This window comes from Nipponia nippon, unplaced genomic scaffold (assembly GCF_047370975.1).
Source record: "Nipponia nippon isolate SJK-2023a ecotype South Korea unplaced genomic scaffold, ASM4737097v1 scaffold_4, whole genome shotgun sequence".
Taxonomy (NCBI): domain Eukaryota; kingdom Metazoa; phylum Chordata; class Aves; order Pelecaniformes; family Threskiornithidae; genus Nipponia; species Nipponia nippon.
Genome location: NW_028262358.1, coordinates 25,060,349 through 25,072,543, shown reverse-complemented (window position 1 = coordinate 25,072,543; position 12,195 = coordinate 25,060,349). Strand labels below are relative to the sequence as shown.

General features: G+C 49.3%; 1 protein-coding gene across 2 annotated transcripts; it reads right to left on the bottom strand.

Moving 5' to 3' along the window:
- Positions 1-6,182: 6,182 nt before the first annotated feature.
- Positions 6,183-10,876, bottom strand: BATF3 (basic leucine zipper ATF-like transcription factor 3). 2 transcript variants are annotated; one of them, XM_087775618.1, is made up of 3 exons: positions 10,760-10,876; positions 9,219-9,323; positions 6,183-6,798 (listed from the first exon to the last, which is right to left on the bottom strand). In XM_087775618.1, the coding sequence occupies exons 1-3, from the start codon at positions 10,871-10,873 to the stop codon at positions 6,613-6,615; spliced, it is 405 nt and encodes a 134-aa protein (XP_087631744.1). In that variant the 5' UTR covers positions 10,874-10,876; the 3' UTR covers positions 6,183-6,612. The 2 variants fall into 2 exon arrangements, with proteins under 2 accessions (XP_087631744.1, XP_087631745.1); XM_087775619.1 differs by lacking the exon at positions 10,760-10,876 and adding an exon at positions 10,053-10,187.
- Positions 10,877-12,195: the final 1,319 nt, after the last annotated feature.

Below are 12,195 nucleotides of genomic sequence, written 5' to 3'. Positions count from 1 at the left end.
TTGGATCACCAGTATACTCAATTGGTCTCACATAAAATAATCAAGCTTCATCCTAAAACTAAGCAGGTTGCATGCATACATGCCTACCTACAAAATTGCTCACATACACCATTTCTGTCAGAAGACTCTTCCTGAACATCTTTCTTCTGACAGGTAGAAACTTCTTCACATATATAGCTCAAAAATCTGTACAAATTATACCCATTTATTCTTCTACTAGCCCTACTTCTTGTCTATGATAGCTCTTTCCCTTACACGGTCTTTACTCCACTGTAATTACACAGACAGTGATCCTATCACTTCTCAGACTTTATTTGTCTAAAATGAAGTCTCAAAAGAATAGATTCCTCATTCCCTTAATCTTCCTAGTAGTCCTTCCATGTACCTGTACGAGTTTTGGTTCATCTTTCTTTATCATGGTTGGGCAGAAATGTATGCAGAATTCCAGATGAGGTTTTGCCAGGCATTACATTGATATTTCTCTGTTTAAGAACACAAATACACAAATAAAGAAATAACCCCATTACTACACGTCTGAGTTCCTACTTAACTTCCTTTTTGCCCCACTGCATTGGTGCCTCAGCATCAGTTACTGACTAAGACGCCTTTGCTTGTTCATTCCATTGTCATTTCCAATCGATGAGTCTCCACCTTGTGACAGAAATTCTTGTTAATAGTTCTTCAAGTTTGTGACTGTATACGTGGCATCATGACAGGGTGCTAGATAATATCATCTAGGTTCCCTTTCCCACAAAAGGTTGAACCAGATGATCTTTTGAGGTCCCTTCTAACCTGGGCTGTTCTATGATTCTATGATTAATTATCATAGCATTTCTATTCTTTTCTGCAAGGTCATGCAGTTTCTTTTGCATATTTCAATCTTCTTCCGTACTAATGGTTCCTTTGTATCCAAAGTCCTTACCAAAGACACTAAACAAGAGTGGTCTGTGATCAATCCTTGAGAACCTCCACTTATAAACCATTCTTTAGCCTGATAGCTCCCTGTTCAAAACAAACTATTGCCATTTTCCTTCAGCTAGGTCTCTGGTTATTTTTCAGTTCTTGTACTATTTCACATCATCTCCAGCTGAAGTAATTGTATCTTGTATAGCATTGCATCAAATATTTAAGCAGAGTCTTGTTGCTTATTCCTTATCCTCAATTATTTTACCTATGACAGATAACAAATTAATATTCTCAAAATTTACTTTACAATGGGAAGACAAACCTTAATAGTTTGCTTATCCCAAGAGAGATTACTTAAGACCCTTGCTTGGAATCTCAAGAATTTTGACTTTTTAATAATTTAGAATAATGAAAACATGACAACAAATTCATTATGAGACTGTTAAAGGAGAAAGTTCTTCTGGATAATTGAGGACATCTATCCAGAACTGAGTTCTGAGGGGAACGGTCTGTGGTAGGCTTCAGTGGACGGTACCCAGATGAGTGCAGCAAGCTATACTGGCAGTCTATAGAACTTACTAAACATATACAATAAAAACTCTTCTAATGCAGATTTAAAACAAACACACCTATTAGAGATATCATTTTCTATTTGGCTACATGAAGAAGCTGCTTCAGGATGAGATAAGCTGTGAAATTGAAGCACAGTAGTCATTCGGTACTAACTCCTCAAGTAAATGTTTTCATTCTGTACCAAGACAGCCCTTTGTGGTTTAGCTTATCCACTTCTAAAGAGAACTATAATGATTCCCTTAGAGCAGACCAAACACATAACTAGTAGAGAACAGATTATTTGCAAAAGCTATGCCAGCTATTTCCAGAATAGTCAAGCCCTTACATTTGATGTCACGGTTTAAAAATTCTACAGTGGGACAAAAAATTCCCACTCTATTCTTTTGGATTTTTTCCATAGGAACTATCTAGGAAAAAACCTGAATGAGTACCAGAAAAGGAGCACGCAATCCCAGGGATGATTGTTACTATGGTTTCCTTGTTAAGAATTCCCACTTCAAGTTAGCCTGTAGCTATTCTTGAGTTAAATATTACCCAAGTTAGTAAGCATAGTGCCACATGTCCTCTGAGGCAGCTGTAGGACTGTTTTCTGCTTCCAGTGAAATCAATGTAAACCCCACATTTCCGCAAATAATTAATCCAAATTCTTTCACTCCCTTATCGATGTGTGCCCACACCACATGCCCTATGTACATGTAAAATGTTTCTCCAGTGACCACTTGACAGTAACCCAGGGTTTACGAACAGAAAACTCCTACCCTGCTATAAAGAGAATAACAGTAGTCTTTGTAACAGTAAATAAACCCACTACTTCTCCTGCTTATCAGACGTGCTTCCTTCCTGTGACAGGAATTGTATCACTGCACTGATGGGAAGAAGAGAAAAGGGATTTTTTTTAAATGGTTGTTTTATCTATCACTTTCACTGAGGCAGAAATTCTAGACTGATTCACAGATGGAAACCCCAAATGCCATGCAGCAAAGCGTTCATCTATGGACAGGAAACAGTATGGGTTTTATAGGCTAGAGTAAAGGTTATGTCACTTTTAAGTGTGTTTTAAAAGAGTGCACAGACACCTTCCTTAATATTCAGCTGACAAAACTAGCCACATATAAAAGCCTTTGATCATATACAGGGTGTACCAGTGAAGTTCAATTTCTGTACGCTCCTACAGATTAGCCTTGTTCCTCTAATACCGATAGCATTAAGTGATGTTGTCACCAGGCTACATAGGAACAGAAGGAAACAGGAAGAAGGAAAAAAAGTGGCATTTGAAATTAAATGGTGAGAGAATACAAAGGCTTCTGCAAATGCCAAATGCAGATGAGATCAGCAGGTATTAGAGAAGGAACAGTAGACGACAGTAAAAGGTACCAGGGAAAAGAACAGAAAGTCTGTAGAATAGGATGTTTTAAATATGTTTTTTAAAAGGTGTATTTTAGCAAGACTCTGGATGAGTACATGAAGACACTTATAAATGTTCACAGGCATGAATGTAAAACATCAGTGGGAATGAGCAAGACTTTCTAATCAGCTCTCTTGAGGTAGAATAGTTGATCTCTGTTATACTCACACTAGCAGTTTTGGGAAGCTTGACTTTGTCTTTCTGCTGATTTTTTTTACCTTTGGAGGCTAAAATTATCTTTTCAAAATATGATCAATTTAAATCTGACCCAACAACAACTGCAAGAAATGAATAGACAAATAACTAAATTGGACCCAGTCTGCTCCCAGAATGAATACTTTCATCTGTGGGTAAGTTTGCATTGAGCATTTTGCTTCTTCATTAGAGTCACAGAAAACACAAAAACGAAATCCACGCTAACCAAATCTAGACAAATTTTAACTTTCATTGTGAACCGAAGAGGCAAAATCCAGCTTTCTTGGCAACCCTCATCTACATTACGCATCCACAAACAAGACTGCAATTCACAGTACTCCTCACATGAACCACCATCTGAACATAGAAAAGATCTTCCCTATATACCTGTGTCTGAAAATCATGTGAATGTAATACAGACCACATTCGTAGGGAACAAGTCAAACTAACTGGAAGCTTTCTGAGGCTAGAACGCATCCAGCGGTATTTTAGCCATATATAGGTATAAAACGTTTTTTGTGATGGTGTAATACCCTGCTGCAAAAAGAGAGGTTTGGATTCGAAAAAGAACTTTCTGTTGCTTCCTTAACAAATGGGCCTTTTCCTTTCTGTTCTCCTTTCTGGTTCCCTATTCATGTAACAATTATCCCAGGCTCCAGAACATACTTTTGGTTTTGAAACTCTCTGTAAATCAATATCCTTATGAACAGCTCCTGCAAAGAGTGTAATCAGCCTGCATGCGTATCACTCGCTTAGGGATATATAAGCCTGTGCTTTAACAGTTCATTGTCCCTTTCGACCCATGATTCAGCTATGACATTATTTCTATAAATATATCAGAATGTTGGGTTTATTTGGCTTGGGACAGTCTTTTTGCTCACTTCTTTTGCTTGGGGTTCCCAGCTGCCTTTGAGCATTAGTCACACAATATGCTGTTTGTGAGAGGTGCCTCGGTTGATCTATTAAACAGAAGGAAGATGCATAAGGCCCTTTGGAAATAGTGCTGGGAAAAAAACCGATGCAATAGATGAAGGGGGAAGCAGCAGCCCAGGCCCCGGAGAGTTCAAAGCCCGCTGTTACTAATGGACATGATGCACAGGCTGGAGCTACACCCTGCGGTTGTGGGAAGGAATTGGTGGCAGTGAGGGCCCCTGCAGGGCTCCCAGCGCTTCCAAGGAACAGCAGCATAACCTTGGACTTAGGTTGCTGCTGCTGGCACACAACGTTGCTGTGAATTCAGCTGTCTTCCTCTGTACACTCTGCACAGACATGATACAGTTAATAAACCAATAAACTCCAATGCAGAAACAGGGGACTAAATCTTGCGTCGCAGAAGAAGAATAGTGCTTACTGATGAAGAGTGTACAGTAGAACCTGGACTACCAAATGATAAGCTGGAGCCAGTTTCTAGACAGATGTTTAGAAGAATAAATGTGTAAGGAGGAGGATTTTACACAGGGAACTAGATCTCTACTTCTAGAAGCAAGCATCTGTAGGACAAAAATCTTTAGAAGGATTCTGCTGGAATGGACTGTCTTGGACAAGGTGGTTGATCTTTCCTCCCATTTTCGAGGGTCTGCAGGGCTCCATAGGAGAGACCATGCTTTTGCACCAGCTCTGACCTCAACCAGCTACTTTCCATTCCCAGCCTCAGCTCAGTTGCACGTACCCAGTCAAGAGATGTGAGACATCCTCTCACTCTCCCTCCATCCTAAGCTATAATGAATTTTCCCAGAGTGAATGTTGTTCATTTCCACTGTGCTCCTCCTTCTCCATTACACCTCTACTCCGCCCAAATTGCACAGTGGCATCCAGGGCCTGAAGGAATGCAGGTAGGTGGATGAAGATGCTTAAGATATCTTCCTTTCTTAAGGGTGACACACAGAATCGTATCAAGAACATTATCCAAAATGCATATTTTGAAGTGTCCCAAAACGTTCATTTTCCTTGGCAGGGATTGCACCAGATTTTCTTTGCAGGTTGCCTCAGTTCTTATAGGACCATGAGAAACATTAAAGACTGCAGTTAGGCTGTAGATGATAGCTTCTGCAAATGCTGAAAATTCTCTTGGGGACAACCTAATGAAAACTTGTAAAGAAGCCAACAGCTCACGCCTGTTATCTTGAGTGTCTAGCCTAAGACAATGGCATGAGAAGGCCCTTTAGAAGGCCGAGTTGACTACACGGTTTCCCCAATTCTGTTTTGGCAGTGATCAGCAATGCATCATTCTACTAAAGAAGCTAAAAAAGAAAAAAAAAATATTTCAGACATTGCAGATCATATTTTGCTGAGAAATACTATGATCCTGGTGAGGGGAGAAATTAATCCCATGAGTTGAACTGAAAAAAATCCAAATGCTGAAGTGAGAGAGTTGGCAAAGGGGTGGAGCTTTTTATTATCCAAAGGTGCTCTTTGACTGGGAAATACTGTGAGAAAAACACTCTTTGCTGGATCCCAGGCTACAGCATTCACATTTCTAGAGCTTGGCACTACTAAGAATCTTCAGAGAAAGTAAACACATTTTTCTGTCTATTTTTCACTAACATTGCCATAACTCTTTCTTTTGGTTAAAAAAAAAAAAAAGTTAAAACATAATGTTTTTCTTGCAAGCAGTTATCAAACATCTTCAGTGTGGACATAGAACAAAATGCTTAGCTAAACTCCATTTGTTCTACCCACGGACATCATTTACCAGAAGCAATATGCAAAATGAAGGATAAAGATATGTGTTAATTTCCAGTGGGTGCATTAAAAGAGTAAATTTTTAAATCTGCTTTTTAAAACAACGTGTAGAACCAGCAAACTCTGTTTTGCTTTTCTTCCACGCAGAGCAGACAATCATCATTGGCCAAGCCATATTTTAGGATACAAAACACTCCAAGAACTAATGTCAGCAGGGCTGATGATTGGGGATATTAAAGAAATAAAGCCTGGGAAAACCTCATTCGTTATACACACTTCAAAAAAGGAACCAATGAAGAGGCGATAAGCAAATAATAAAACAACTGACAGGAAGATTAGCATTAGACTTTGGATTTGACCAGTAAAGAAAAAGTAGAGATGTTATAAAGACATTGATTATTGAAGAAGGTGGAGAACATCATAAAGATGGGACATTGCTTTTATTAACCAAAACTCTTCAGAGAGAAAAAATACCCAGCAGCCAGAATGGGATATACATGGATGACAAGTGACAAAGGGTTACTGGCAGCGGACGTGGGGGAGAAAGGCATCCCAGCCCAAGGTCGGTACTTTTCCCTGTCTACATTCCGTCATGCGATGGTGGGCTGCACCGCACTGACATTTCTGAATGCAAAACCATGTCTCGAAGGTTCTCCCAAGTGAGAAGTCGCAGTTCGAATTGTCTTTTTTCCATACTGGTATTTTCCTGAGATTCAGAAGACTGTAACAGTTCAACGTGGTCAAGTCCAGCCCTCTTCAATGGAAGACCTGCACCATAAGTAGGCAGTTCTTCAAATCTCCCATTAATGGCACTTTCACGCATCACATTTAAAGGCGATCGAGGAGAGCTCTCATCTTGGCAGGCAGCTGGCGAGTGCATCTGGCCTTGGTACGGTCACAAAGTTCATGGTGCAGTGCAATAGTGGACAGATCTTTTCATGATCCTTCAACACTTGACTCAAATGTTTCATTTCATCTGTTAGCTTTCCGATTTCTCTTTTCAGGGAGGTATTTTCTTGCTCAAGAGACTCATATTCCTGGAAGGAGAAAGAAAAAAAAAAGCCTAGTCATAGTCAAAACATTCCTTTCAGTGCTTCCACCTTGAGTATATTCATGTAACTGTAGAAAAACTGCGTGGTTTCTTATTACAATGTGCAAAATGCTAAGGAAAGACAGACACAGCCTGGGTGCTGGAACAGGGCAAGTGCTCTACAACCTGTGCCCTGACCATGCCGTGATTCCTTTCGTGGCCCTGAAGACCGGGAGGTGCCGCTGGCCCTCGGGGGTCCCCTGTAGCCCAGCTGGCTTCGTCCCAGCGGTGGCCTCTTCCAGCCCTGGGCCGCCTCTGCTGGGAAGGGCTGAGCAGGGCAGCTCTGCACTGTCAGAGCAGAGAAAACGAAAGCACCGAGCGCAGGTAGGTGCCGGGAAAACCCAGTGCCTGGCATTGCCGGTGAGGAAAGGGCAACCCCGGGCCAGTGCAGGGAAAGGCTGTTTACCCAAGTGCTGGCTGAGACGCACACCTAGCACAGCACGCCCGGTGCCAGCCACTCTCCTCCAGCCCAGCTGGGGCTTGTAGCCACCTGCTGAGATGCCCGGGAACTTGAGCAGGAGGAGGGGAGCGTCAGGCCAGCTTGTTCCCAGCCCCACTTTGTCACCAGAAGGCCTGACCACTGCCTTGGTTATCCCTGACCCAGCCTGCTTTTGAACCAAGGCTTCTCTGGCAATGAATAAACTGCTGTTAACTGCAGGGGAGTTTTGAGATGCTCTGCAGCATACATCTGTGACAGATGTGACACTTGCATGTCACATTTTCTGATAACTGCATGTTTCAAGTGTCCCTGCTGTCAAGACTTCTCATCCCAAAGAGAAGAGAGCTAGAGGTTCAGAGCCAGCCCACGGAAAACCTGCAGGTGCCTGCACCTCGCTGCTGGCCTAGGGCTCAACACTCACCCACTCAATCTCACCTCCCTGGGAAAGCTTCAGAGCAAACTTCAAAGCCTACACATGCCTTAAAAGGTCTGTTTATCAGGCAGCAGGGAGAGCCTCTCATGCAATGCTCCTCTGGGCAGCCTGGCACTGCCTTTGCTGCTGAATTTTGGATCCCCTTGCCTTCCCTCACACCCTTCCACCACCTCTCACCCACAGACTAAAACGGGCACGGTCCTCCTAACACATTATTGTAGCCAAACTCCAGCCAAGTTGTCCATCCCTGACTCTGGCTCTGCTCACCTCTTGTTGCCCCAAACCCCATGGGGTTGGGTTTTGGAGTAAGTGTTACTCTCCCATTGCTCTGTCCCATTTTCAGGGACGAGACTATCAAATTGTTCTTGCTAAGAATTAATGCCTATTCAACCAGATCTGCCTGCACCTGGGAAAACCTGCATGCCCAAGAATGAAGATTCCCAGCACCAGGAAGATCCTCAAGTCCAGGAGGAACATCAGAGAGGCTGCAGGATGGCACAGGGCCCAGAAATTATTCCACAAAAGCCAGTGGTTACCCCTTTCCAGAAGTACCCTGCACCTGGCTTTCTCAGGCGCTGACTCAGAGGAGACCTGGGAAAAACCAAACCCAAAACTCCCCACACTGTCCCTCTTGGCCTCTGCTGACTGTTGGCAGATCCTTCCACACTGAGAAAGAGAAGAGCCTGGGCTGAGCCTCCAGAGCTGAACAACTGACTCAGCCGCAATTGCAGCAGCAGAACTAACACTTACCCCGAGAGCCCTGGCTGCAACAAAAGCACTGTTGTGTGAGGTAACATCCAAAACCAGAGAAAGGGGATTCCTGTCCTCCAGCGTTTGCACTGGGGACACGAGAAAACTACACCACATTGTGATATTGAGAAGTATTAAGAGTTTCTGGAAGAATCAGTTACTTTCATGTTTTTTTGGAAACACCCACTGTTATTTATCAGAGCATACAAGTATAACAGCTAACTGAATCAAGCTCTCACGCTTGGAGGTTTTGAAGTTCCTAAGAAGCCTTTTCAACTGGGTATTTCTGTCTCACACCACAGTTTTAGAATTGACTTAAGTCGGTACTGCCACTAAGCAGCATGGTCCCCTCATCCTCCATCGCCTTCTCCCTGGTGAGGCGGCAAGCATTCATCCACTGCCATAGCAAACGGGACAAGCTTAACACTAATCCAGAAGAAAATGGGTCTGGTTTAGCCCAGAGGATCCAGTTCACTGGAACAGCAAAAGAGGGAGGGTGAGGCGAGGGCTCTCTCTCCCTGGCAGCGTCACCGATGGCAGAGCTGTACCGTCCAACCTGAGCATCGGTGCCCGGGAGTTCCCGACCAGGCACCCCACTGCACGCGTGGCTCTGCCTCACACCCACAGCTCTCTGAGCTGGATGAGCATGAAGACTGGCCCACGCCTGCTTAAGAAGTCCCATTTATTGTAAAGTCCCGCGCTCGGTTCCCGAGCCGTGCCTGCAAAACATCAAGTACCCATTCACCTCGTGAAGTTTATCTGCTTTCTGAGTTTGCTTCTTCCGGCTCCTCTGTGCAGCAACTCGATTTTTTTCCCTCCTCCTTACCTTCCTATCATCTTCTTCGTGACTCTGGAAGACATAAGCCAGAAACATCTCGCTGGTTTTTGAGGCGCACGCGGAGACGCCCCAGGTCGGGCGCACGAAGGCTGCTGACCGTCAGCGCATACCCCCGCTTTGACAGCGCCTAACCCCGGCCTCCCGCAGAGCGCACGGTGCCGGCAAAGGGCGGCGCGGCCCCCGGCCCCACTGCGCAGCTGGGGCCCGCTGCATCAGGTATTGCAATACCGCGGCGGAGGGCCGGCGGCCGGCAGAGATGCCCGGGTGGTGCCGCCCGTGGGGGCACCCCCCGCCACCCGCGGCGGGGACCCGCGCTCCCGCCGGGCAGCGCTGCGCACCTGCCTTGCCCCAGCGCCAGCGAGGAGCGGGAGGCGGGGGCGGCGGGGAGGGCCGCCGGGCTCCCGCTGCGCCCGCCGCCGGCGGAGCAGCCCCGCCGCCGGCGGAGCAGCCCCGCCGCCCTCCCCGCCGCGGGCCGGCGGCGCTCCCGGCTGCCTGCGGCGGGGGAAAAGCCGCTGACCGCGCCGTGCGGCCGGCGGCAGGGAGCGTTCCCCGCACCGCCGGCGCTTCGCCCGCTCCCCTACCTGGCAGGGCCGGCGCCGCAGCCGCCTCCCGGGAAGGGAAGGGCCGATGCCGGGGGGAGCGGGCACCCCCGGCACGGCGCTGCCCGGCGTGACTCAGCCCCATGTGCGTGCCCGCCCGCCCGCCCGCCCTCAGCGCCGAGCCCCTCCGCCCTGCCCCTACCTGCTGGCTGCCCTCGGCCGCCCCGCTCCGAGGCAGCGCGCTGCCCGCCGCCGCCGCCGCCGCCGCCGCCGGGACGGCGCACGACATCCCGCCGCCTGCGGAGCCGCCCCGGGGCGCCGCGCTCGGCGCCGCTGGGCTCCCCCGGCCCGCGGGGGCTGGGAAGGGAGGGCAGGGCAGGGCAGGGCGGGCCGGGGCGGGGCGGGGGACGGACCGACCGCCCCGGCACCTGGCACCCCCCCGGCCCGGGGGCGGAGCTGCCGCCCCGCCGCGGGAGCCGCCTCGCCGCCCGCATGGCCGTCACATGGCGCCCGCCGGCAGCCGCGCCGCGCCCGGGGAACCGGCAGCCCCCGGGACCGCCCGCAACCCCCCGGCCCGCCGGCAAGGGCGCCCGTCCCCCGGGACCGCGGGGTCTGCGCAGCCCCCGGGAGCCGGGGGAAAGCCCGCACCCCCGGGGCACGGCGCTGCCGGGCAGGAGCTGCCTGAAAATCCCCCGGAGAGCCGCGGCCCCGGGGGCCGGCTGGACCCGGCGCCCCTCCGGGCGGCCCGACTCGTCCTTTCGCCTGCAGAGCCAGCCGCCCCGCCGCTTCCCTCCGCCCCGAATCCCCGGCCGGCGGCAGGGCGGGCAGGCCGGGCTGCCCCGGGAGCCGGCCGGGCCCTCCCGCCGCGCCCCCCGCCCCGGGCCCGCCCGGCGCTGGGGGCCGCCTCACCCCCGGCCGCTCCGGCCCGCCGCGCCTCGGCGACATCGGCCTTCCCCAGCGGCGTGAGCTCCCGCGAAGCGACCGCCGGCTCGGCCGGCGTTCATGGGCGTGAGGACACGGCATCGGGGCTGGGATAAGGCGATTTTCACTTTCGCTACTCGCCCTGTTCCTTTAAATAATAAGGAAATGCCTCAGGCTTCTTGTAAAGGCGAAGCCAGACAAGGACTGCTGAAAACGCAGTCGCTGCAGACAAAAATCTCTCTGTTCGACTGTTCCGTCGAGAGTATTTTATCAGCCTGAACAATGTTTCTTTCACCCCTCTGAGCACTTTTCTTGCATTTTAATTGAACCCTTACCTTGGCCCTCCGCTCTGAAGGAAGGGAAGGTGTTTGCACCGCCAGGTACTGCAACAACATCCTTGCTCTACCGTAGATGCACCTGTGTATGGTAACTACTGTGTGCTCCTGGCTGTGCTCAACCCACGGGGACAAACGCTCGGCCGTGCGAGGAGGGTTACGTGCCCCCGAGCTGCAGGGCAGTCAGTCACAGGGCCCCAGGTATCTTAATAAATCGGATACTTCCCTATTTTTCTGGTTTCCCCAGAAGTTTGAGTCATCCAGCTTAGATGAAGATGAGGTTACAAAGTGTGCAAACTCAGTAAATATCCTTTCAGGAAGATCTGGCTAACAGTTCGTGCTGAAGGTGAAAGAGCTGCACTGCCCGGGAGTCTGAGAGTCAAACCAAAGTCAAACTGAAGTCTGTGCTCCGCCACCGGTTTCCTGGGAGGCTCCGGGACCAGCAGCATTACTGAAAATCCTGAGCAGGACTTCCCCGCTGGGAAGCACTTCTCCCCAGCTGTTCCACCTCAAAGCAGCGCGTGTGTCCCTCTTCCAGGCTACCCGCACCTTTGCTTTTGTGCTTTCTCAGAGCTCCTCTGACCGCGGAGGACTGAGTACCCGTGAGCCTTCCCCACCCTAACGGCCACGGGGACCCCCAACCCGGATGGGCACCCTCGCCAAAGTCCCCTGACCTCACCTGCGTCCCCAGACTGTGCTGGGTCTCCCAAGCACCTGACAAGATGTTCCCAGCCCCCTGGTTTCTTTAAAAGCAGTCTTGCTTCTCCCTTCCTCCGTCACTCAATGTGCCGACACCAGGACGCTCACCAAGGGGGTGCCCACAGAGGCGGCAGAAGGTGCGGGCTCAGCGTCATTCTCCAGCCGAGGGGATCCAAACCAACATCTCCTGGAAGGCAGCCCTAGCCGCCAGGCGGTGAGCGATGAGAGGGCGAATTGCTCTCAACAGCTCCTTTGAAACACTCCAATCTTGCATTAACTACACGTCACGCGGTTAAAGAAAAGGAGTAGAAATACGGGCATGAGCAGAGACTTAGTTGGGACAGTTGCTTAAAAAGAGAGCACTGGGCTCCTTGCTGCCTTCGTAGCTTA